Source organism: Podarcis filfolensis (genome assembly GCF_964270895.1).
Source record: "Podarcis filfolensis genome assembly, chromosome: 2".
NCBI classification, from domain to species: domain Eukaryota; kingdom Metazoa; phylum Chordata; class Lepidosauria; order Squamata; family Lacertidae; genus Podarcis; species Podarcis filfolensis.
Window position 1 is genome coordinate 66,726,490 of NC_139605.1, and position 27,674 is coordinate 66,754,163.

A 27,674-nucleotide genomic window follows, 5' to 3' on the forward strand; every position below is an offset into this window, starting at 1 on the left:
GAACTTGGGATTGAGGGGTTCATAGCATCAACACCCCAAAAGTGTCTTGTTTCTCCCAAAGTCGCAGTCTTGGATACAAACAGAAATCAAACATTTCTCTCAAATGTTGCTCTGACTCCCCAGCTTGCTGCTTTACCTCTAGGTCACAGCAATTCACTCTCCACTCCAAACTCTGGCTTTGTCCAACTAACCGTGAGCTGGGTGAGGGGGCCCCACCAGTTTGCCATCTCACACAGAGCCCCTTTCCTTTGTTTCCCTTAATGGCCCATCACACAGGTTATCACCTCAATGCAGGAAACTAGCCTGGCTTATATTTTAACTCTTGCTGGATCCAGGGGTTAGAAGGATCTTGCATAAAGCCCACTTCCTCCACCCAAACTCATAACAGTATATATGCCAACCAACTGTAGTGTGAGCACTGATGATTTAAGGGGAAGACTTCAGAGCACCAGCTAATTTCTCGTAGGCTAATAAAATAATTTCTGGACAATTAATCTCCACTAACCTAGGATGGACCTGAAGCATACATCAAAAATTGAATTGCTGTACTAACACAAGGAACATCATAGACATATTGGAACTTTTACAAACAAACATAAACACTAAAGCAGTTTTAATTTTTATAGACGCGGAGAAAGCCTTTGACAACATTTCTTGGAAATTTATGAAGGGGAATTTAAAAGAAATGGGAGTGGGACGGGGGTTTGAGAACGGGATTGAGGCAATATATTCAGAACAAAAGACTAAACTGATAGTTAACAATGTGGTTACAGAAGAGTTTAAAATTGAAAAAGGTACACGACAAGGCTGCCCGATTTCCCCATTACTGTTTATTTCGGTTCTGGAAGTGCTCCTGAATATGATTAGGGGGGACCGGTTGGTGGAAGGGATTCAGGTCGGAGCGAAACAATATAAACTTAAAGCTTTTGCAGATGACCTAGTTCTGACATTACAGGAGCCGGAGTCTAGTTTGAAAAGAGTACTACAACTGATTCAAAACTTTGGTCGAGTGGCAGGTTTTAAGTTAAATAAGCAAAAAACTAAAGTTTTGGGGAAAAACATGACAGATATTGAGTTGGAACAGCTTCAGAAAGAGACAGAACTAAACGTGGTTAAAAAAGTTAAATACCTAGGGGTAAACATAACAGCAAAAAATCTGAGTTTATTTAAAGATAATTATGAAAAATGTTGGTCAGAGATTAAGAGAGACTTGGATAGTTGGTCAAGACTAAAACTTTCTTTGTTAGGCCGAATAGCTGCCATCAAGATGAATGTATTGCCAAAAATGTTATTTTTGTTTCAGACACTGCAGATTGTAGACAAGACAGAGTGCTTCCGGAAGTGGCAGAAAGATATTTCTAAATTTGTCTGGCAGGGCAAAAAGCCCAGAATCAAATTTAAAATATTAACAGATGCGAAAGAAAGAGGGGGCTTTGCCCTGCCAGATTTAAAGTTGTATTATGAAGCTGCAGCTTTCTGCTGGTTAAAAGATTGGTTACTTCTTGAAGATACGGATGTCTTGGATTTGGAAGGTTTTAATAATGCGTTTGGATGGCATGCATATTTATGGTATGATAAAGCTAAGATAAATAAGGCCTTCAAGAACCATATTGTCAGAAAATCAGTTTTTAATGTCTGGACAAAATATAAAGACTTACTGGAGAATAAAACTCCGAGGTGGCTGTCACCCCTGGAGGCTAAGGCTCGGAAAAGAGCCAATATGGAGGCCAATTGGCCAAAATATTGGGAGATAATAGAAAAGGATGGTGACAACTGGAAATTGCAGAGTTTAGAAAAGATGAGAGACAAAGTGCGAGACTGGTTACACTATGCTCAGATTAAAGAAGTGTTTAAAAATGACAAAAAGCTAGGATTCCAAGTGGAAAAGTCAAAGTTAGAAACTGAACTGTTAGAACCTAAGACTAAGGTACTTTCAAGAATGTATAACTTGCTGCTGAAATGGAACACACATGACGAAATGGTAAAATCAACAATGATAAAATGGGCGCAGGATATTGGGTATAATATTATGTTTGAAGATTGGGAAAGGTTGTGGACCTCTGGGCTGAACTTCACTGCATGTAATGCGTTGAAGGAAAATGTGATGAAAATGATGTATAGATGGTACATGACCCCTGTTAAACTGGCTAAAATATACCATTCGTCTGATAGCAAATGTTGGAAATGTAAGGAAAATGAAGGAACATTTTTTCACCTCTGGTGGACCTGCCCTAGAGTGAAGGCCTTTTGGGAGAAGATATATAATGAATTAAAAAAGGTGTTTAAATACACCTTCACTAAGAAATCAGAGGCCTTTCTCCTGGGTATTGTCGGCCAGAGTGTGTTAAAAGAGGACAGAACATTCTTTTTGTACGCAACAACAGCAGCAAGAATATTAATTGCCAAGAATTGGAAAACTCAGGAGCTACCCACTGTGGAAGAATGGCAGATGCAACTGATGGACTATATGCAATTAGCCGAGATGACCGGCAGAATTCGAGACCAGGGAGAAGAAAGGATGGAAGAAGACTGGAGGAAATTTAAGATTTATTTACAAAAATATTGTAATTTGGCTGAGTGCTGAATTGGATGCCAGTGCAGACAATTGTCTACCATTAAATTAGATTTAAGGCTGAATTATATGTCAAACCAAATTAAGATTATTAATTAAGATGAGTTAAATGATAATTTGTTTGAAATTAATTTAATAATGATGTAAGTGTATGCGGGAGGTGTGGGGGAGTCCCATGTAACAATTGAGAGATGTTAAATGGACAATGATAAGTGCTTATCTAATATATGCTTTATTTGAAAACTTTAATAAATATATTATAAAAAAAAAAAAAAACAAAAATTGAATTGCTGTACAAAAATTAAAGCTTAAAAAGAACAGATGGATGTTCCTATGCTTGCTGAACATTTGGATTTTGAATGTTAGCCATTTATTTCTGAAATTCATATATATATTTGCCTTATCTTGCTGTCCCGGGCAGCTATTATCTTTTCACTTTTGTTGATTCCGTTTTGTCAATATGGACAGGATTGTACTACAGTGGTACCTCGGGTTGAGTACTTAATTCGTTCCGGAGGTCCGTACTTAACCTGAAACTGTTCTTAACCTGAAGCACCACTTTAGCTAATGGGGCCTCCAGCTGCTGCCGCGGCGCCGGAGCACAATTTCTGTTCTCATCCTGAAGCAAAGTTCTTAACCTGAAGAACTATTTCTGGGTTAGCGGAGTCTGTAACCTGAAGCGTCTGTAACCTGAAGCGTATGTAACCCGAGGTACCACTGTATTATATTGGGCTGTATCCAGTGATGCTGCTCTGATGACGGAAAGCTTACATCAGTAGAAAGAGGAGAGAGGCAGGCACCCAGCAGCACCCTGCAGCCATCCTAAATCTGCTCTGGACGTCCTCCAACTACTAAAGGCAGCCATGGGCAGTGTCCAACTAGCTCATTACCTCAGCTCAAGGATTGTCACTTGTGCAATAGAGCTGCTTCCCCTAAATCTGTTCTGGGTTTCCCCACAGCTGCCCAGAGCAGATTTGGGGAGGGTGTGGGGCATGCACAGAGAGAGGAGGGGGTGTTCCATTTTGTCTTTTTTGCAAACTGATTTCACATTAGTTATCAGATGTCTATGTCTGCGAAGGATTGTTTCAAGAAAGAGAATTCAGGAAATTCTGGCTCTGCAGCAGAAGGTTTTGTGCAGTGCATAACATACCTTCTTGCTGCAGCTCCACAGCAGCTTCTCCGCTAATGCCTTGTCTGTCATCCTCATTTCTGTAGGAGGCTGCCTCTACCATAAGATCAAAGTGAGAGCTTGTGAGGCTTGTGTGTGGGAAGTGGGTGAACACTTCCACAATCATCTTCCCACAATCCACTCACTAATATCTCTTTGCTGAGTAGTGGCACAGAAAATGGATGCAGTGTGTGTGTGTGTGTGTGTGTGTGTGTGTGTGTGTGTAGACAGCTAACCATCTTGGCAGGTGTTGGATGGACAAATCTCTCAATTTTCACTTCCCTTATTTCAGTCTTTAGTTTGCCAGCCTTTAGTCTGCTTGAGTTGGTGATTTTTTAAAAGTCTGTTTGCAATTAACTCGTTTTTTTAAATTCCTCAGGAAAATACTCAAGCATTTCTTCTCCTGATATGTATACCTTTTTGCATGCAATTTTGCCAAATATACAGGGGTATTTTTGCACGCCATTTAATAAAATGCATTTGTGTATGTTCACAAATACAGGCATTTTGATTTCTAAGGATAGCTGAATTTTGGATCTCATATTGTTCTAGGAAGTGCAAATCAGGGAGCTTTGCACTGAGATGTGAACTGGATCAAATTTCTCCCACACCCCTTGCTAGCCCATCAGAAGAATTATAAATTCAGTGGCAACTTACTAGGCAAAGATATATGCACAAGGAACATGTAAAGAAGTGCAATATAGGACCAGAAATTTGGGTAACAAAGCGGGTTGTCACATGTGCCATTTGGACTTCGGGACCCAGTCAGGCAGTCAATGTGGAGGGGGAGAGAAAAGCCCATATGCTAACTGGACCTTAATTAAGATGCTTGTAAAGCAAAAGAAAACAGCAGAGAGAAAGGGGGAAGGGAAGAGGAGGAGACACAGTATACAAGGTGGAGCAATGCTTGGAAACTTGGTCACAGTTCTAGCTCTGCAGTTCCTCCCCCTTGGATCATGTTCTATTTTCAGACTCGGGAATAAGTCGTCTCCATTTCTTCCTTTGGTCCCTCCCCTTGGTTTCTTAAGCTTCCCACAGTTTGCAGTTACGGAGCCACCTTCATCTCCAAGCAGACGAAAGTGGATGGTGTGCTGATAAAGAGGGGCAGGGACCAGGGCTGCCTGCCTCATGACACCTGTCAGATCACTGCCTGGAAAACATGGCTCATCCATCCCATGGATAGGAGAATCAAACGTGACCTTGGATGCTGGCTCTTTATCCCCCTTTGCTAAATTTGAAGCTCTAGCAATTGGGAGCACTGTGTGTTGGATAACCCTTAATGAGGGATAATGAATTGCTCGGGTACATTTGGATCAACGTCTCATTTATGTCCAGATGGATTTGCTGAGGGAGGCTCTGAAAGCAGTTATCTTCTGTATCTTTTTGGCAGGAGTTGCAACATTGTATGCATGTGTTATTTTGCTACTTAACTTGATTGACTTTCAGGGAAAATTCAGCTTTATTGACCTGACAATTTCAGCCTCAAGAGCAAAGCCGCTAATGGCCAATCTGCATGAGTGCCCTTTTAGCCTCCATCTTTTTGGAACGTCTGTTTCCCTAGTACCTGTTATAATGGCAGTAGGGTAAATCATTGTTTCAAAGGAGAAGCACAGCTGGCTAGCTATTATGTCATCATTAAAACTCAATGTACAACAATAATTCTCCACTTTTTTTTTTAAGCCTCCTTTATTTTTTACTTTATTTTTTTTTAGTAGTAGTTCTTAGCTGAAATTGCCTTCTTGGAGCCTGCCCTAAATCTGACTCACAAAAATATACTTTATTGATGTGAAGAGTTGTGATGTACCTTGATAGAGTATTTCTTTTCTTTTTTTGCATAAAAAACATTAGATCATCTGCCCTCCAGCAAGCCCTCCCCAAACCTGTCACAAATAGCCCTGGGAAACTTAGGGCTGGATATAGTAATCAGGAAGCCAACAGAGTCCAGCAAACAGAGTTAGGCACTCACATATCACCGCTGTGGTTTTCCTGCCCCATCTATGCTAATGTCTAAGTGTAGCAGAAATACATTCATAATGGAAATGAGCATTGTGGTCATGGTTGGTTTAGCATTCACATCACCACCTGAAGTTGAATGGAGAACCCCTGGGGTGTGGGTTGGGGTGGAGGAACTGGATATAGAATGTTCACTTCTACTGGAGTCTAATGTGTAGCCTTGGACAGTTGGGGTCAGATTTAGCCACCTGGATCCATTTGTGGAAGCCAGTGCAAAGACTCCTGCTAGCACAATGGGGCTTTCCCCACTCTCCTCCCCCAACAAACCCACATTGGAGGATCAGAAGAACTCCCAGAGCAGTGCATGGTGGGAGGAAAGGGGAGTTCATTCAATCTGGCAAGCAGGAATGTTTATGTTGACAGAATGATCCCCTTAGCTCCACGTTGATGTCCACCCTCTCTATCAGCCCAGGGTGGTGGTAGTGTGTGGTCTGTGAACATAATAAATATTTCAAGGCAAAAGTGGCATTTAAAATGATGCGGGATCTGCAACATAATGTTGCAGTGCATCCCTCGCCCCTAAAAGGAGTGCTTCTGTTTACAGATCCAGCCAGCCTGGAACAGGAGCCTTGTAGGCCTCTTCAGAACTTGATGGAAAGAGGGAAGTTTCAGGTAAGGGAGAGGAACACCTTTTCCTTCCCATTATATGCTACATAGCAGTAGACTTGGAACCTGAGCGTTTTATGGTGTGTGTGTAGAGGAGAATAAAAAAGGAGGGAAATGTCATTCCTCCAGAAACATTCCTGTGCAGCGGGAAGTGGGGTTTACATTCAGGTCATGCAATTCCACTACCCTAAGCCACCCTTTTCAGCATACATGCTACAAAGCAGCTTTTACAGGCCATTTTCTCCCTGCTCTCCATTTAACTTTCCCACCTCCTCCACAGAGACTCTAACATGCTGCTTCCAACCATAGAATTGGCAGAGTCGCACAATCTGGTTGACTTCTTGTTCCTTTAGGCACCTTCTGCTCCTGTTTCTTTCTGGTCTCAACTGCCACCCACATTCTGCAGGTCCTGGAACCTTGTCAGGTCATTTGTTAGGGTATTTACCTTTTACCTTTTTTGCCCCTTAATTTACACATTATATACATCTGTGTACCTGATTAATTATCAGATGGGGGCTCACTTGCAATTCATGCTTATAGGCCCAATCCCCTGGGAAGTTCTCTTACACGAGTCTCCTTGACAAGAATGGGAACTTGCGCAGGACAATTCTCCTGTGGGTTGCAGCTTATGCCATGACATTATTATTACGTTTCTATCCCACCTTTCCTCCGAGGACCTCAAGGTGGTGTACATAGCTCTCCTTCCTCCATTTTATCCTCTCTACAACCCTGTGAGGTAGGTTAGCCTGAGAGACTGTAACTGGCCCAAGGTCATCTGGTGAGCTGCATGGTTGTGTGAAGCATAGAGAGCAGTGGCAGGCTGAGGCAGGCAAGGCCCCACAGCCCAGGAGGGGCTCACTGGCTCTGGGAGGAGGGGTTTGAGTCCAAAGCTGGAATAGGTTTGGAACAGGTCTCATCAAGCCCAGATGCTGCAATCCACATGCAAAGTATAAAAGGGTAGCAGAGCTGAGATGCTGTGTCTGCTCAATGGCCCATGTTGAGGGACCTCGTTTTGGATGCTCCAGGACTTCTACAGGACTGCACTTGGGGTTTGATTCTGGACTGTGTTTCCTAACTGCTGGACTTCAGACTTTGCTTACTTGGATTGACCCCCGGACCATGTTTTCTGACTTGAACTTTGGATTTGACATACTTTTTACGCCTGTGGGAATTTTCACCAGGAAGCTGGGGATTCAGGTCAACACCACCCTGGCCTGTCTAGTAGTCTGAATTCTCTTACTAAGACCAGCAAGAGACAAGGCCACCGAATGCCCAACTTTTCCATCTCCTCAGTGCAGGATTATCATGTACTGCAGCTGCCAAAGGAGTGAATGTATTCTTCCAGCAAGGATCCATCTGGATCCTTGGCACCCATACATCTCGGCTGTGCTGTTTTCCTTGCTGCTGCTTCCAGCTCTGTCAAGTTAATTAAACTCCTGATAGTATGTCTTGAGCTCCTGGATGCGAGTTCCCTTTCGTTCTTTCCTGCAAGCCCCCTTCCTCCCTTATTTGCCTCTCTGTGCCAGTCCTAATCTCTCTCCAGAGCCCTTTCTGTCTGCAGGTGATCTGCCTGAGTGACACAAGCATTGCTTGCTGAGTCATTCTCTGCAAACAGCCACAAACAGCAAAAGCTGTTGGTTCTCATCTCAGGATTATTCCTGTTCCCGACGTAGCCATTGGCTGACTTCCCTCACATTCTTTTGCTGCAGATAACCCTTGCATTCCATCTACGCCTCCCCCTCCATTGCTGGAGGAGAAAACACCTGCAACGAATGAGCAAATCCACTCCTGTGTGCTGATTATTATTTGTCCTTGTTACTCTCCCATCTGATGATATCTATATGCATTTATTAAAGTATTCCAAAGGACGCACCTGGGCTCTGTATTGAGATGCTGCTTCCCATTGACAAACAGCAAGGGCATTAAGCCTTGTGCCTTAGGAGATGATAGACTTGCAAATTGTCACATTCAGAAAGGTACCCCTGAACATTTGCATGCAATCAAAACCTGATTCCTTTCTGTCGCTCCTGGCAGAATTGGCAGACTCCAACAAAAGCTTAAGTTGTAGCACATGTCTGTGAGCCAGGGTCTTTGCTTCCCCCAGACGGGATATTTCCCTTGGTTCACTGCCACTTAATAGTAGATTTGTTTTCAAATCATTGCTTGCAAATTGCAGCAGGTGCACCTCGTTTTACATCCCTACATGGACATCCATGAGAAATGCGCTATTTTAGTACCCAGCATGGCTGCCCTAAATGGATTAATTTGGGAAGGCTAGATCTTATAATGCATATGTGTAAAATTAAATGCCTTTATGCACAAGTACAGCACCATCTTTTTCACATTTAGGGAACATATTGCTTTTACAGTAGTATTGAATCAGCTGTGGTATAAAATATCTTGTGCCACTCCTTTTAAGTTTGTAAGTTCAGCATTTTTCATATTCATTGGTGAAATGGACCCACACTCACTCCTTTTATTCAAACACTTCCTTTCTAGAAGCATTAACCAAAGCTGGATTTTATTCCATTTAATTTTTGCTGGGTACTTCTGAATTAGTCCGTGTAATGCTGTGCATAACCCCATAGGCTACTCTATGCAACTTCATTGCCAGGCTCATATAAAGCTGTAAACAAAGCTGTTGTCTGGCTTTTGTTTGTTTTCTTTTCAGCAGAGGAACTTTCCTGTGAAACACAAACATTTGTGCTTGCATTTCAGAAGCCTTCCAAAACCTAGAAATGTTGTTGATGTAGTGAAAGATGCAACGAGAGAGAAAATAATCTTCCATCACGTCTGGAGGGCTAGTTAATGCTGCCTCTTATGATATCTTGTTGTGACAAGACCATCATCCAGTCTTACGTTTGCTATCAAAAAGCCTGTCATTACAACAGGTGGTTTGGTTTTATGTGTGCGTAAGCAGGGACAGCATATTGCGAGAACATATGTATGGATGAACCGCAGCAGGCAGTGTGAGGTGGAAACATGATGGCAGAGCCAACCCTGGGACTTCTGCCGCTGCATTTCCACAGCACTGACCTTGCTGCCACCATGCTGCTCCTCTCTCCATCCTGCTTTGCTGCAGTGTCCCAGTGGGATGGAGGTCAGGATAGTCACACAGCCCCACCACATCACTTGCATGCTGCTACATGTGACAGTGCCTTAGTACTGAGTTAGGTCATTGGTTCATCTAACTCAGTATTCATCTAGCTATCGAGCACCACAGGTTTGAGGCTTTTCTCAGACCCTTCCGGTGCTGGGGACTGATTCTGAACTCTCCTGCATGCAAAGCTCTACCAATGAGCTGTAGGCACATGTACAATGCCTCTCTGTATACTTTGCTCCCACCCACCCCTTGCTGGTGGGGTTTAGCTCATCCATGGACAGTAGTTGGGCATCTTGCAATAATTATTTCCCTCCTTAGAGTGCAGGAGGAGCTATTCATCTGTAAATGAAGTAAAGGGCTACAGTTGGGGATAACATTGCTTAATCACTGTTTCTATCCCTCTTGCCCTCTGAAGTCTGGGGAAAGACCACCACCTTCTTGAATTATATTCCAGATTGTAGCATCCTTAATGAGAGCCACAGATCACTATCTTCAGAGCCCCACTTCTATGCACTCAACAGCTCTGGGTTTGGTGCTGTAACACACATACACACACACGTACGTCTGTCTAAGAGATGAGATGTGGTTCCTGAATATACCCTGGGTTGGTATTCTTTGAAAAAAGGAATGCTGGTGGCGTTGTGGTCTAAACCACTGAGTCTCTTGGGCTTGCCGATCAGAAGGTTGGTGGTTCAAATCCTCGTGGCGGGGTGAGCTCCTGTTGCTCTGTCCCAGCTCCTGCCAACCTATCAGTTCAAAAGCATGCCAGTGCAAGTAGGTAAATAGGTACCACTGTGGTGGGAAGGTAAACGGCATTTCTGTGCACTCTGGTTTCCATCACAGTGTTCTGTTGTGCCAGAAGCGGTTTAGTCATGTTGGCCACATGACCCGGAAAACTGTCTGTGGACAAACGCTGGCTCCCTTGACCTGAAGCAAGATGAGTGCCGCACCCCATAGTTGCCTTTGACTGGATTTAACCATCCAGAGGTCCTTTACCTTTACCTTTTTTACCTTTCCTTGAATGAAGGTTACTGGGAACTTAGCGTTTCTGCGATATGAGGTTTTATTTATGCAACTATACAACCTGAGTATAAGATGGAAGATTCACAGCATCCACAGAACTGCTCCCTCTGTAGGTATTTTGGGGCAGCCCCAAAGTCAATAGAGTTACACAGACACCAGCCAGGGGACATAAGAAAGAGAGACATGTTGCCTGCAGAAGGCTCTCCAGCTACTTTGTTCTATGGCAACATGTCATTTGTACTTGGCCATCTGTTGCAAAGGCCCAACCTCCCAGCATAACATAATCTGCCAGGCTAAGCTTGCTCTGAAGAGGGTTGACCTCTTCAGCAGCCTCTTTCTTTTAGAATCCAGAGTTACAGCAAGAGCACAGGGTTGGAGGGGACCCTGAGAGTCATTTAGTCCAACACCACTACACTATATTATGGTGGAGTGTGAGGCTACAGAACAATGTAACTGAGATAACTGTATTATATTGCCATTGGTGATGCTTGGAAAAGAGCTCATCAATGAGCATCCTGTTCAATTCTGCTTCTAATCACACTGTGCAGATTCCAGGGCTAATGACACATTCCATGCAAATATGTGTCACTGAACCTTGGTGGCTTTCTCCTTCAAGAAGCCATATGGGATTGCTTTGCTTAGAGCAGGAGGTTCAGCGCTGCTGGGGGAAAATGTGGAGACCTAACATTTGCTTGCAAAGAGGCTGGGGATTGGTGATAGTAAAATCAATGTGGGAAAGGAAACAGAGGATGTGGAGACAGCAGGATGTGAAATAGCCAGGGTGGTTGTAGGAAGGGAGAGTCGGCTGAAAAGGAAAGCCCGGAAAGAGGGGAAAGGCGGAGGTAGGGATGGGCAAATCTGTCAATTTCAGTTTCTCATTTTACCAGTCTTACGTTCAGTTCCCCACATTTCCACATCCGTTTGCAATAAAACAAAAAAAGTCCCCGTGAAAATTCATCAACATTTTAGTGCTAATTTCTCCTAACAGACATTTATTTTTTTGCAAAGCAATTCCCCCTACTAGAATGCACTTTATATGTTATTTTCACTATTATATGCATTTTAGTGCACATTTGACTCTAGTATATGCATTTTTGTACACAGTACTTGGCTGGGAAACTGCAAAATTCAGAATAGTGTGAATGTTGAAGGTTGGCTAAATTTTGGTTCACATATTGCTTCAGAAAGTGCAAAATGAGGTAGATTTGCCTTTCATTGTGAACTGAATCCCATCCCTTTTCTCCCCCATCCCTAGCTGGAGGGGGAGAAAAGGGTTGGATAACTACACAGAACCTAAAAACAGACCTGGCTCCACGCTTTTAGCAAGAAGAAAAATTGGGGAAACCCTGGGGACCCGTTATTGACCTGGGATGGATCTGGGATACGGGAGGCAAGATGAACATCATTTAGTAATTTAAAGTAACCATACAAATCTCTGGGAAGAATTCAGCATCATGCTATTATTGATTGTTCCATCAGTGCAAGCATTTATGCTGAAATGGTCTGTCCTATCCCTGTGGCCTGTTCTGAGGATTCTCCTGCCCTGAGCCAATTTGAGAGGCACGGGGGGAGGAAAGGATGGAAAGTCCAGTTGTGCTGGCACAACTCCTTGTGCTGGCTCCCACTAGCACAACGGTGTGGTTGAATCCAGCCATTTGGCTCAAGCTCAGGGAGTGGGGGAGTCAAGTTGAATGTGCTTGCATTTTGCCTCCAACCTGCCAATCGGAATGTCTCCTGCTGCTTTCCTGCTAATATATAGGGTGCTTTGACGAAAACCTGACTTCCTTTTGCCTTTGACTTGTTGGTTGGCATCCATCTGTCTCAGGGAACAGTGGAGGAGTGTGCCTTTGGGAGTGAGGTCAAACCATTGGAGAGTTAGAGTGCCTGCTGTGGCTGTAGAGCCCAATACAGGAAAGACATGGCTTGTAGCATCCTTAACAATGGGTGGTCATAGCTTGTTTGCTACCATTAGAAGGTTTGGTGAGAGTGTTTTTGAATCGGGCCCTGGGATGCATTCGTAGCTCTTCCAGCACTACTGATTTCAGCATAATAAAGTTACTGTTCTCTTTTGGTTAACAAAGCAGTGGTGCAGTCATCATACTGCAGCATCTCTTCAGAAGCAAGTTACCTTACTGCATACCTTATAGACATGGCAATTGGCCCAGAACGAAAAAACATTACAAATGTGTCCCAGACCACTTACTGTCTTATAAAAGCAGGGAGTTGATCTAGTGGGAGCCAAGGTTTACAACGGGGGGAAACATTTCCTATATTCTGACACAATCAGACCCACCCGGGTAATCATCTAGTAATCTGAGAGAACAATCACATGGCTGGAAGATTATCGTTTGTTTGGGTGAAGCTGCATTTCTGTTATGAATGGAAACCATAACTGCCACTAGATGGCCATTTATCACTTTTAAAAAACTCCGCCGAATGAGTCCAGCGGTTGTCTTATGGCCATTATTCATGTTTACAGCAAAAGTAGCCAATATTTCATCTCCAATATGAGAGAGTGCAACTTTATTGTTATTTTCGTTGGCTTCTGACCAACGTTGATAGCAGTTTATATGTTTCAGCTGTTTCTTTTCCATTTGGGTATTACATTAGCAAAACGTTACTTTTTAATAGATTTGGTTCCATTTGTCCTAGTGTGCAGTTTCAGAAAAAGGAGATGGGGGTGTATTGCTTTTAAAAAGTTTATATTTGGTCTGGTTATTAAGACATTTGGAAGATGAACAAACGATGCCTCTGTTGAACTCGTGCTTTGGTCTAGCTATGAGCCAGCGGGAACAATTGTCTTTTACCTTCTTCAAACATACAGAAGGCGGTAGAAACTGTCTAGCACAATTCCAATCTCTTCCTACATAGATCTTAGATTTTGTTTGCTGTCTGTCACCCAAAGATGTATCAGTGGCCACTGGATTAATGTTAGCTTTTAAAAATCTTATTCCCTCACCACATTGAAAAATAAAGTGCTTCTCCCAATCCTCCATTCCCAATCCTTCCATTTTCTCCCAATCCTCCCTATGAAGCCACTGGGTGGCCAGGGACTGGCAAGGCCTTGAAGAGTGTGTGGCGGAGGCAGCAGACCAGGGGAGTGACTCAGGAGAGGGGACCAGTGATTTATGTGGTGTCACACCACCTGCAAGGCAGGAACCAAGGGAGGCAAAGGAAGGCATGCAGGATATTCCCCACCTTCCTCCCACCCCACCATCTATTAGAACCAGGAGGGCCTTGAAAAGGGGAGAGCAGTGATGACTTCCTGGTAGGTCTCAGGTTGTGGCCACGCATCTGTCCAGAGGAGGGGATTCTAATAGGGGATAGATTGTTCCCCACAGGAATTTTTTCCTGCTCTAAGGCTTATTATAGGCCTGACTTGCATGCCAAATTCTAGGATACATGTACCAGTAGTTAACTGCAAAAACCAATGTGGCGCTGAAAACTTATTTATATATATAAATCCTCCCACTTCCCTCAAATTTAGAAAGTTAAAATACTGTAAGAAGTATAACGGTGTAAAATTTCATGTTGAGCGCTCATATGATTTAAGAGCCACCTTCGCATAAACAAAGATCAGAATACTCAGTTTAGCTGCCTTTACAGACATTATACACCTACTACTATTTTGAATGACCCAGCATGTGAATATTGTGTTTGTGGATGCAAAATCATACTTTTCATTTACGGGATGTATATGTAAAAGTAAAATTACATAGAAAAGAACATGTAAACCCAGCTGTTATAAATGACTGTGATTTTATGCCTCAGAGTTTTTGATATAAAATTAAACACTATGTGAAGAGCTTTGCCCTTTCGTTATTTTCTGATATTTTGCTGGTTTTGTTTTATAAGTGTGTAGTGTGTCTTGTCTTATCTTATAAGTGCCTTGTAGTGTGTGATCTTCTCCAGAACTGTACTCTTGACGAGCTTTCTTCATGCAATATTGCATGCATGTTTCCTTCAAGAATGTGGTAGGTTGCATCTTCAAAATGTGTATATCCATTTACCTTGGTGACAGTATAGGTCTCTCCAGTTTAACAGATGACAAGGGTATGTTCCTTCCATATCTAGTGTGAACTTGCTTCTAAGTAGGTTGGAGTGTTCCCATATGTTTTGTGACTTCCAAGACAATTAAACAAAACTGGGGATTCAAAGCCTAGTGGCACAATCTAGATATTCTTGATGGGGAGGAAGTCATCTTAAACTTGTTGATCAGGCAATGATACAACAGAAATACACAGTGGGAGTAGTGGAATCATTCTGTGTTGGGATAAAGCTACAAAGGAATACTTAATAATTTGGTCTGTCTTTCCTTCTCTTTGGGGGCTATCTGTACTTTTCTCCATTGTTGATACGTTCCTGCTATTATTATAGTCAACCATTCCTGCAGGATTGCAGTGTAAACTCTAAGTCCTTACCTTAAATTGTATTTTGTGGTTGTCTCACTCAGTTACTAGATTGGAACACATAACCAATGGGGGTTAAAGCATTATGTATGAGCCGCCCGGCTAGCTCAGTCGGTAGAGCATGAGACTCTTAAAGCATTATGTATGGAAGTCACAGGAAATAACAAGCATGTATTGAAACGATTGCCTCCTCCCCTCTTATTTCTTTGTATATTTACATACTGCATGCTGGCTGGGAAGGTGAATACATACAACATAGTGAGATAAACCTGCACATGTCAAGATGACCAGCAGCTGGGGAGTAGAAGAGACGACTGCTTTCATGCCCAACCAGTGGACTTTGGTCACTGTGGGAAGCAGGATGTAGTTCAATTCAAATTATTATTTCCCTACATTACAGTGCTTTCTGAACAGGAAAGTGGTCCTTAGAACAGGCACAGGCAAACTCAGTCCTTCAAATGTTTTGGGACTACACCTCCCATCATCCCTGACCACTGATCCTTTTAGCTAGGGATGATGGGAGTTGAAGTCCCAAAACATCTGGAGGGCCAAGTTTGCCGATGCCTGCCTTAGAATTTAAATCCCCAGGAGGAAATGGCACCTCAAAGATACAGCTGATTCATAGCTCAGTGTGTTGTGCTCTTACTCCTATAAAATGTTACTTTGCAGGTGTATAGCACCTTGTGCCTGCTGTGCACACCTTTGGGTTCAATGGGATTTACCGCCAGGTAAGGGTGTATAAGATTGCCTATGGCATTTACACTCCTGATGCTGCAGTCCTATGTGCACTTGTTTGGGAGTAAACTCCAGTGCATATGATTGCACTGGCTGCATGCTTTGAAGGATCCTGCTATAATAATAATAATAATAATAATAATAATAATAATAATAATAATAATAATAATAAAAAATAGAAGGGATACATCCCTTTTCTACAGTGTTTACTATTCTGCAGCTTTCTTGAACTTTCAAAGTCCTGTGGCAAAAACACAGTACCACTACTGAGGAATTAAAAAGGAACTATGCCCTCAATCTTGATAGAAACTGATTAATATTGCATAGATACTAACTAGTCTAGGGCTCACTGCTACTGAGATTTTATGGAAAGGTGAAAAAGATGACTCCTTTGGATATGGAGGTGAGTTAGTCCTGTTGAATACTCAATAGCCAAACAAAAGTACACAGAAAACACGGCTTTATTGACTGCATTTGCCAACACATTGAAGAATGCAAAGGTATTTCTTTTCTTTTTTTATAAGCAAATGGTTCATGGTCCCAATGTGTATTAAAGCATACACTGAATCAAAACATGATGAAAATTATGGCAGACAGACCTATTCCAAAGCAACACAAACAGCATGCATAATACAGCTTTCACACAGAACAACTTTTGATACATTATATTGCTTTAAGGATTAACTAACATGGAAAATGTACAAAAGGAGAAATAGGTTTTTGCATTAATGAAAAATACATTTTTTTCTCTACAAAGGAATTTCTAATACAAGAAAATAAATATCGCAACATAAGCCAAAAATAATTTAAAATTGCTCTTTTCAATATATTTTCAATATTTCTCTTTTATATTAACAAATGGCACATCACTTTCTTTGAAACAAAGAAAACAGAAGGGCTTTACCTTCTGTGACATTCATATCGTTTCCTGTAACTGATATGGAGTGGGCCTGTTTTGCGTCTGTGTGGAATGGAGCAAAGTATACTACAGTTTCCTTAAAGAACAACCAAATTAACACACCTACCTGGTAACAGGAAACAGGAGTCTTTTTATGAGAGCTTGCAAAAACCTCACTTTGAGGAGCTCATGGGGGGGGGGGAGCCAGGTGGGATTGAAATCTTCTCCTTTCTTCCTGCAGAAATGGCTAATTCTCCATTGTGTTTTGAGGAAATAATAGTTTAATTTTATTTTTTAATAATAAATGTTAAAATCTTCACAGAGATGCAAAATATGCTACAAAATTGCCTTTAGGAAATTCAGTTGACTGAACACTGATATTTTAAAAGCAAGATTTGATTCTTGTTGATGAACAAAAGAGGAGAATCGTTATGACCATGTTAATGCCAAAGTATGATGCTGCTTTTCAAAAGGAAATGAGATTCATCCTTTACATTGCAAATACAAATGCTTGCCGTTCACGCATCATCTTAAAGACCGTTGCTTAATAAAATAGACCATATATGCTCTCTGTTCATCTCAAAATACATTTACAGTTCATAAAAATATTTTCCATGGACAATTTCTTCTTCCTTTACGCAAATCTTTGTTGTTGCTGTTGTTGAGAAAAAGGCAAGTGCAAAACAGCGAAGGAAGATTGGAGTTCTTCTAAAAATATTTTTGAGCAATATGCAGATATGTCAACCGCACAGAAACGTCAACAAGACTTTAGATGGTCACTACTGGAGACCATATGAAATAATCAGAACTGGAAATGATTTAAAGTAAGTCAGAGCTGCACTGCCAGAAAACCCCTTTTCATTAGCAATGCTTTTGGCTACAAACATTTTAGCGTAGCCAGCCAGATACATACCAAAACTCTGATGCCAGAGGTGAACCTGGACTAACCATACGGAGCACTTCTGTGTACTTAGCACTGCATTTTGCTTGTAAGGTGGCAGCTTACATGGGCTCCTCTACAACTCCAGAAACTATGCCTTGTTCCAAGGCACTCACTGGCCGCTGCTGCCACATCTGCAGTTACATTAGAAGCATTATTGCCAGGCCAAGCACATTGCAGAATCCAGATCAAGGGATTCCACAGCAGTTATACAAAAATACTAACATTTTGCCAAAGCAACAAGGTAAAAGTAGTTACGTCTTCTACCGCATGCTTGTCTACACTGAATACAGTGAATATATTTTCTAACACACAGGTGGCTCCAATGGTGTTCTTCTGTTCACATGTGTGACACAATTGTTTAAAATACTACTTCTCCCTTCCCCCCCAATCTTCATCATGGGAAGTGGGGGGCTGCATGGGGAATCTGCACCCCATACTTCTGTTTGACCCTTCTGGATCCAAGCCAGAAGGGCATTGTGAACAGAAGGGCATTGTCATCAACTAGTTAGGAACAATGTTATATTCCTGGCTTCCAGTAAAGTATTCTGCATCTTTTTCTTTCATCTTTCTCCATACAAAAAGGCCAGAATCCACATACACCCAGTGTTATTCCCTGTTAGTTGCAAACGTGGATATATTACATGGAAAGGCTGTGATCCAAGGCTCCACAGGGCTTTGGTTTCCCTTGTGAACAACGGCAGCCCTGGCTCTCTTCCATTTTGTGGGGCTTCTCCTAGTGTGTAACTCCATGGTGTAATTTCAGAGACTTTGTGTACAGGGTCTCATTAATGGGCTGAAGGTGCTAGAATGGGAGAAAGCATTTCTTCTTTTTTCCATATATTTTTAATTTTTGTTTTTGGTTCACTATTACTTCTTATTCACAGTAACAATGGGAGTGTCTCGGAGTGCTACATATAATCCAAATCAAGACGATAGGTGCTGCTTTAGTTTGGTTGTTCTTTAAAGTTTGTTCCTTTTGCTGTCCTGTACTGGTGAGCAGGCAGGTTATGCAGTAGCTGATGAACAAAGCTGTGTACAGTGAGAATTCTGGATTTCTGTTTCTCTGTTTCTCTTTTTTTTTAAGCTATAGTTGAACTGAAGCACACGGAAGCAAGAGCCATTAAAAGGCAGCATATTGATTATTTGTATGACATAACTAGGATATTGTAGCTAAAGCCTAGCAAGCTTGATAAGATAAAACTAAGTCCTATTTACTGTATTTAACATTATCTGAACATACCAAGCCTTAATTAAGGAGCAGAATTTACTTGCCAACTCATATGGGTTAGGCAAATACCAAATTGTTCCATTTCAGTCAGTGCTTTTGAAAAATCATTTTGCAAACATAACTTCTCAAATCAGCAAAAACACTGATGTGTGTTTGGCTCCTGATTTTGGTTTCTTTTCAGAATAAAGGTTCTCCAAGTTGTGGCTCAACTGGAGTGATATTAAGGACTTTGGAAGGCTTGTAAAATGACTCTCAAAAAACCAAGGACAGCCAATGTCTGGCATCGGAAAACATAAAACCAACATTGCTCAGAATGCAATGAGCAAAGAGCATCAGAAATCAAAATGGTGGGATGTGATCCAAATGATAAAAGCATCATCTTCAGCAAGCTTGCAACCTAATGCCTCAGCTGTGTCATGAACACTGATTTAGTCCTTTTGCAGCTAAACAGCTTTCATTCATTCATCACCCCCCCTCCCCAAAATGACAAATTTCCGGTTTCTGGCTGTGCTATTCTCAAAATATTCTTTGGCATCCATAAAATAATTTAATTGATTCATCTGAACAACTGCAACGTCTTCATCTCCCCCAGTTTGAAAGTGATGGATTAACAAGCGGAAGTGTCCCAGTATATATATATCTATATCTATACGCACACGCTCACATACACACATTTAAAGTAACATACCAACAACAAAAAGTTTTAGTGAAGTTCACTTTTCTTTTTGTTTTTGTTCCCTGAGCTCACACTGGGGTCACTCCAATAAAGTATGCAGCAAACCTTAACCATGACCTTTGAAGCCAAAACTGAAGTAATGGTGTAATTAAGTGCAAACATGGAAAACCTGTGTGACTCATAGGTAATATGAGTTTATGAATGACACTTAAGGCGTACTAGACACAATTTATGCACAACAGTATTGAAATATTTAGAACGGTGACATCTGTCTATCACTTTCAACGGCCTCCTAGTAGGATTTCAGTTATGAAATGCAAGGGAGGAAAAGGTAGGAAAACCATCAATTCCATTACAAAGAAAGAAAGAAAAGAAATGGCAAAGGAAAAAAGGTTCAATCGCCTCTCGATGTCTACAGTAAAATGATTGTACAGAGGAGGTTTACATGTTTTGCTCCCTGAACAGGAGCCATAATTGGGGTATTTATGCTGAAAATGTAGACTGACCTCTTTTATGGGAACTGAAGCCATTTGATTAAAAAAACAAAACAAAACCCCAACTCATTTGAGTAATATTTTTCTCAGGTTCATGGAGTTGCATCTTCCGTCCTATTATCTCCATTGTGTTTTGGTAAGAGGCTACTTTAATCAACCTGAGCAAATTACGGGAATTGCTTCAGACAACCAAAGGTTTAGGTTTTACCAATAAATAATATCGGATGTCACTCAGGATGCATACTGATTAAAAGCAGAGCAGCTTTAACAAAGATATGTCATTCTTTATCTACCTAGACCCTTGGATGAGGGTTTATGGTGCTGCCCAGCTGATAAGTTGTGAGTGATAGGGCTAAATCTTGGTTCCTGAACCCTTGGATGGACTTGGATCAAACTGGAGGTAAAAAAGAAAAATCAAGGATTTAAAAGACCATAAATACAATGTTGTCTTTCCTCCAACCATTAAGTGCTTTCTTCAAATAAGCTTGTTGTGCTTCTTTAAAAAATTATCGCTTATTTTACTTCATAGTTGCGTGCGCACACACACACACTGACAAATCCTGCAGATGTATGCATACACGCACACATGCACACACACAATTTACTTTTCCATAAGTTATGTGTATATAGTTGGCTACTACAATAGTACCCCCATTCTGCAGCCTGCTAAACAGAGGCAATACCAGGCAGACCATTAAATCTATTTGCTTGGTTTAAATAATGCCCATAAAACTGTCATCCCTGCATGAACAACAGATACTGGCAATCTCAGGCCTCCTTGTTAAAATTCTAGGATGTCCTGCTCACTACCAGCAAGCACTAGCCCCTAATAATGCACATGCTTGCATTTTGTTTCACTATGATACACATGTTTTGACTAGGAGAGGCTAGCTACTGTTACAGTATATAAGTCTAAGTCAGTGAAGCTTTGAGTCAAACAGAGAAGAGGAAAAACAACAGTTCTTTTTTCTTAAACTATATATACAAATTAAAAACGAAACGAAAAACAAAACCCTCTGTTATGATACCAGGTGGAAATTAGACATGGCAGTTGTAACTGGATTTAGGGCTCACAGAGCTGTCACAATTGGTCTATCTGGCGTATTAGGATGCCAAAATGCTCATTCTGAAATTATCCTCATTTCCTGAATCTAATTGGCTATGGTGCCCTCTGCCACTACCAGATTCTGTGTCAGAGTCACTCATTTCTGCATCTGAGAAGTAGCCATCAGTCTCATTGTCAAAAGGGTGTAAGATAACTTTCGACCTCTCACTTCCTGAAGGTCCATTAACCAGCTCAGCAGGCTTCTCGCTCTGGGATCTCCGAGTCCCTCTGCCTTCTTTTGGTAATCTGAACCTCACTACTGTTTTCGGACTACCTACTGAATCAGGCACTTTAACCAGGGGTTTGGGATCAGAAGATGGAGTATATTTCAGTGGTTCCTCCTTCTCATTGCTCAGGTTACTTATCAGGCTCTGGGAGGCATGTGAATCATTTGCTTTTGGAAGAGTTGTGGGGTGTGAAGAGCCCTTCTTAGCCGACTTTTTCACTTCGCACATCACCTTGCGCTCTGGCTGAAGTTTGTCCCCACCTTTCTCTGCTTTGCTGTTTCTTAAATCATGGGGTGAGGACTTGGTGGTGCTATCTGGCAAAGAGCTCACGTTAGTCCAGTGATGTGAGTCCTCTTGTCTCTTAAAGATGGTACTCAAACCGTTCCTTGCCACTTTCTTCTTTGTGTGCGTTCGCACTTTGCTCCTAGCTTTCTTTGCGGTGTCACTGTGCTTCAACGGGGACTTCAGGGAATGATCCATCATGAAACTCAGCAAGGTCTCTTCGTCTTGCAGAAGTTCCTCAGAAAGGCCTGGGGTGGTGTCTTCATGGTGGTCATTGTTCAAGGACCACTCGCTCATTGCCATGTTCTCAGTGGTGATCTGTACAGATTGAGCCAGCCAGCTGTTGAAGAAGGTCCCATCAATGGGAAAGGAAGTGGACAAACCTAAACCAAAAAGGAGTAGAAAAAGAACAGGATGCCTTAGGATTCAGTAAACATTTAACCGCCGTCACAAAGGTAAATTCTGTTCCAATTAGAACAGTTTTATTTGTTTATAATTGTAACATTTTAATCTAATTTTTATAATTGTATATTACATTGTTGTAACTCAGCATGGGGCTTTACGGTACAGGGTGGCTACGGAAACAAACAAACAAATAAATAAATAAATTTGGGTCAGTAATTAGGCAGACAGAAGTTTCAGAAAGACCAAGGCAAAATGTGACATTACATATCATTGTGTCATCTTTCTGAAACACAACACCTAAGTAGATTGTTCAGTCGGGGGAAGCCTGAATGTGAATCACACGGCCACCTATTTGCATCAAATATTTTATCATGGCTGGATACAAAGCCCTGATATAGTAACATGAAACTCTATAGCTAGGAGTGAACAAGAGGAGAATCATTAGCTTTACAACCTAGGGTCTGCAACACGGCACCTGCATACATAATGGCACCCTTCCAATTTCTTAGTATTTTCAATTTGACATGTTCACTCCCCCCCCCTTTTAACCATGGGTGGCACTGGGCGGGATACAAGGCATCCTTGCTTTCTCCAGATTTCCTCTCGGCCCCACATGGTGGTGCTTTGTCAGTTTGTTGGGGGTCCTTTTCCTTGTCTGGGTTTCCCCCCCACACTCTCTTTTTTGGCTGTTTCTGTTTTATTTGTTTTGGAGTGTGGGCGGCTGTTTTGTTTGTTGTTTGAGGGGGAGTACCTGAGAACTGCTTGCTTTTCTTCTGTGAAATGGGTATACTGTGGTGCCCACAACTGTTTCTTAGATTTCCAGAAGTGCCTAGTCCAAAAAGGTCAGGGATCCCTCCTCTACACAGATGGAAACTCCTAGACTTGGATGAACTCCCACGGAGTGAGTGCGTGAGTGGATTCTTTGTTATCTAAATAGCCAACTCTTTTCATGAAACACATGGGGTTCACAAATACATTAGTACTTCCTCATCCTCATAAAGAATCAGTTTGGTATAGTTAACTAGTAAACCGAGACCAGAATTTATCTCAGGATCAGCAGGCGGTAACACCTATGGGCCTCAGCGTCACTGGCTGACAAACAGCCCTGCTAAAGGAGTCATATTGAAGATTACTTCACTAACAGTAGAACCTTCTTTCTTTAATGTATGAATTGTTCTACAATACCAATAACAATCAAGAGTTCCAGGTTGTGTGGACTCAAGACTCCATCTGCCAGTCCCTGCCATTGGGCATGCTGCACATGTGATACTCTGAGTCCTTGCTGGCCAGTGCCCACATGCCTGGGGCATAGCTATTCAGTGCAGTCCTGTTCACATGATCACTTAACATGTGAATAAAAGCTTCTGAATGGGGCAATCATTAAACTTCCCACCCATAAGCTCCATGGGCAACATTTTTAAAGCATTTACCGTATTTTTCGCTCGATAACATGCACCTGACCATAACACGCACATAGTTTTTAGAGGAGGAAAACAAGAAAAAAAAATTCTGAATGAAACAGTGGATGTATCATTTTTGTGCTTCATGCTGCGGCCACAGACATGTGATTTGACGGTGAGTTTGGGGTAGCCCAATGCAAAGATCCTGAGGATCCATGTGGATCCATGCTTTGTAACCACGTTTTTGCACCATTGCAGCCCTGTTTTTGCATCAGATCATTGCTATGTGATCTGATGGTGAATTTGGGGTGACCCAATGCAAAGATCCTGAGGATCCATGTGGATCCGTGCTTTGTAACCACGTTTTTCCACCATTGCAGCCCTGTTTTTGCATCAGATCATTGCTATGTGATCTGATGGTGAATTTGGGGTGACAATGAAAAGATCCTGAGGATCCATGTGGATCCATGATTGGAACCACGTTTTAAGTGGGGAGGGAAGGAAAAACATAGAAGGGACAAGGAGCACCGAGAGGGGTGTGCAGAGAAGCAGCTGGCTAAGAATGCAGGAGAGGGGTTTTACCGGAGGGAGGAAAGGAAGGCAAAAGTTCCCCCCACCCACCCAAGCCAGCCAGCTCTCTCTCTCTCTCTCTCCCCCCCCCACCTGCATGTTGCCTGCGAGTCCCTAGACGCACGGAGAGGAATTAGAAGGAAGGACGCTCTGCTTTCCCCTCTGCTTGCCTGGAGGGGAGGGGTTTTCTCTGCTCTTTGTTCCATTTGAGCAAACACAGTAAGGAAACAGAAGCAGGTGGGCAGTAAGACCCTGAGGCAGAATGCAGGAAAGCAGCAGCTTCCTCTTTTCAAGGCTTCCCTTCTCCGGACGATTTGATATTTGACTGATTTTTGCCTTCACTCGTGCCTGTCAGCTCCAGGGACCACACATTCGCTCAATAACACGCACAGACATTTCCCCTTACTTTTTAGGAGAAAAAATCTGCGTGTTATAGAGGGAAAAATACGGTAACCTCTCCACAGGTGCTAAAGCAGCTTTTTTGAAGCCAAACTTACCCAGCTGCCCCAGCACCAACTCATTCCCCGATTTCCTCTTTTCTTTCTTCTCTGGGCTGCTTTTCCTATCATCTCTTCCTTTTCTTTTTGGGTCACTTCTTCTTCCCTTTGTTTTCTTTCCAGTTTCCTCTGTTTGGGTTTAAAAAACAGAAATCATTAATACTAAACACAACCAGCAGACACTTAGGAAATACAGAGTAAACTAAGAAGAAACAAAATGTAACAAAGTATTACAACGGCTGCTAGTAGAGCGTGAAGTTATATGGAAAATTCATTTACCACCATTTTAGGAAAGTGGACATTGCAAACTTGCTTGCCCATGAGCAAAGCATCACAGGCTGCAATTCTATGTCACACAGTCTAAGACTTTTTTTGTTTTCAGACACACGAATGGGGTCACTGGCACACGGGTTTATTTGAATACATAAGATTTAACTCAATGTGAACCACTGAAATAAATAAGACTCCTTGGATTAAAACCAGTATCTTTTAAAGTCAAGTACCTCTCTTCGTGAATCAGACTATTAGGCTGTGATTCACAATCCATTTTTATGGTACCAGTTTTGCACATCTTTAGAATGTTTGGGTCAGCAGAGCATTCCAGCTATTGGAGGACATAATCAACTGGTTCTTTATCTTTTACGACACTTTGCTTATCTTTAATTCCATTCAAAACACCCCAACGGCTGTATGCAAATGCAACAAGTTCCATTTGTATAATGGGCCTTGCCCCTTCCCCTGTGTACCACCTAAACTTGTTCTGGGTTCCCTCCCTACAGAGCAGATTTAGGGGCTGCCAAGATAGTGGTGGGAAAATGTCCCATTGTGTGAGTTGACCTCATTCCACAAATACAACAAACTAAATTGAATCCTGCTCCAACATTCAATTTATACAAAACAATCTGAATGATCCCCAGGATTTATTTCCCTTGGCTGATTCATACTAAAATAACAAGGGACTTTTGTTAAAATATTACTTTTTTCCAGCAAAGGAACTTCTCCAAGCTTTTTACTTATTCCTTGGGATGCTGAGCATTCTCAGCGAGGTCCTGCCTAGAGCTCCTTCTGCAAAGAGAGAAGAGCTCTTGTGTGCTCAGGTCCTGATTACGGCTTTCCATAGGAATCTGGTTGGCCACTGTGAGAACAGATCGCTGGACTTGATGGACCACTGGTCTGATCCAGCAGGCTCTTCTTATGCTTACACCTAGGACCGTATTAGGATGCCACATGAAAAATGAATTTGCACACTTGATTCTGCTTGTGGTGGACAGCTTGTTGTAATAGTGTTGTGGGAATGCTAACACCCTGCGTTTTAGTAGGCTTCTACCCGTTTTGATGTTATGTGAGATAAATAGACAGCTCATGGTTAGATTACTTCCTTAATGCAAGAGAACTGCCTCTACATGCTGGCTGGTGGTTAAGAGATAAACACAGCAGCTACCATGGCACACATCAATAGGCCATACTATTATGAACCTATTTCCAAGCATGCAGAACAGTCTGGTGCTAAGAGGAAGAATACAAATGGTGGTGGTGTTCAAGAACTGCTGGCTTAAACTAATTAGGCTGTCCTTGGTAGTCACTTAATAAACCCACTGATGTGGAGAATTTATGTTTCCAGGCATGCCAATCAAATACTTCCCTCTCCCCACCCAGCCCTCACAAGTACTGAACTGACTTGCACGAAGAAAGAAAAGCAACATTGATGTTTGCTCAATTCCTGCCAGCTAACTGGAGAAGGGCAGACCCATTTTTCACTTGACTTAACAAATAAAAGTATCTGGCTTTTGTTTAGATGCTGCAATGCTTCCAAACAGCAATATGAATGTTAGCCTTTCTGAAAAGGAAGCCTGTCAAAAGGAACAACAGCTGCATTTCAAAGTCTGACAGCTAGGGGGGGTAGCTTTTCAGTTCACGGGAGATAAATAGAAAACTCCCACTTTTAAACGGGCAGCCCCTTCCCACTTCAAGAGGCAATGCCTAAATGATTATTCATCAGTGGCAAAATAAAAAGGCAAGCTTAACTTTACGAGGGCCGTCTCCAAAAGTGAAGTGTGCCAAATATGCTTCACCAAGATGTTGCTCATTAACCTCTGTGGCATACATTAATTAATAACTTGCACTGGGCTAATGATGGATGAGGAAGAATTTTCTCCCTCCAGAAAGAAAAGACAACAAAGACATCTTGGGTCAATCTCAACAATGCATTTTGTTCAGAAAGCATGTCGTTCCGTGCAAGGATAGTAACACTAATAACGAATTATCCACAACACTGATCCTTGTGCCCAATTAAATGCAACAGGAGTTGAGGAGATTCAGCCAATTTCCAAGGGCTACCAGCTCCATGCAGGCTCTCGATTCCAAACAATGCCAATTTGGCAGGGCTATAACTCACAGTGTAACTACTTGCTGAGGAAGTGATTTCATCTTTTGTCTAATTGACCCATAATCATAAAAAAGCAAGCCTCCTCCATCCCTTGCACCCAGGAATTGGTACAGACATAAATATATTATGTGAAGTACAGTGAGCAACATATGGCCTATAGCACTTCATCTTCCAGCCCACTGCCTCCTACCAGGGCGCCCACTTCATAGAAGCTGCTGGCAGTCTATTGCTCATCTCAACCATTTCCTGCTCTGGAAACCAGAAGTGGGTTAAAGAGAAACCTGCAAGTGCCAGTTCCTGGACCAAAGCTCTGAAGAAGTCAATACCAAACCTTTGTGCCCATACTCCTTAGAGTGGCAATTTGGTATTTTTGTGTATCTGGGGGCAAAACTAGATGAGACAAGGAAGTTGCACAATTGGCTCTTTCATCTCTTTAAATTTTGGAAAAGAGCATCTGGGGAGGGAGGTGTGATACAGACTGAGACTGTTGGGCTGGGGAACAGAGTTAAGTCTCCCATTGCCCCATGATATATTTTCCCAATCTCTTCCTGCAAATTAGTATTTGCCCAATTGGGGGGGGGGTACATTTACAGGCTGCATAAACACAAGTCCTCCTTTACCATACAAATAAGCAGCTTCAAGAGAAATGACACTGGGGGGGGGCTATCTTCCCCCTACTCTCAGCAGATGCCCCTGGTCCAGATGGTTATCTCTCTCCCCCTCCCTCACCCCCAGCTATGGTTTCTACTTGCTAAAAGATAGAGAGAGGCCAGGTAACATGTTATTCCTTCCATGAAACTTGCCTGGCTGTTCTTAGGGGTGCTAAGAGGAAATACATTAGTCAGAAACCTTGAAGGAGAAAAGTTGCATCTATTTAACTACTCCTTCAGCAGCTACAGATAATGCATTTTTTCCCTGCTTGCAAAGTGGAGGA

At 42.2% G+C, this 27,674-nt stretch overlaps 1 protein-coding gene across 3 annotated transcripts in view; it reads right to left on the bottom strand.

Annotated features, from left to right (window-relative positions):
* Nucleotides 1-16,072: 16,072 nt before the first annotated feature.
* JADE2 (jade family PHD finger 2) overlaps nt 16,073-27,674 on the bottom strand; it is a 145,665-nt gene continuing 134,063 nt past the window's right edge. For all 3 annotated transcript variants that reach the window (XM_083600010.1, XM_083600009.1, XM_083600011.1), the window contains exons 11-12: nt 24,355-24,483; nt 16,073-21,865 (exon numbers count right to left, since the gene is read on the bottom strand). In XM_083600010.1, the coding sequence (XP_083456136.1) occupies nt 20,973-21,865; nt 24,355-24,483 (1,022 nt within the window). In that variant the 3' untranslated portion in view covers nt 16,073-20,972. The remainder of the gene's footprint in view (nt 21,866-24,354; nt 24,484-27,674) is intronic.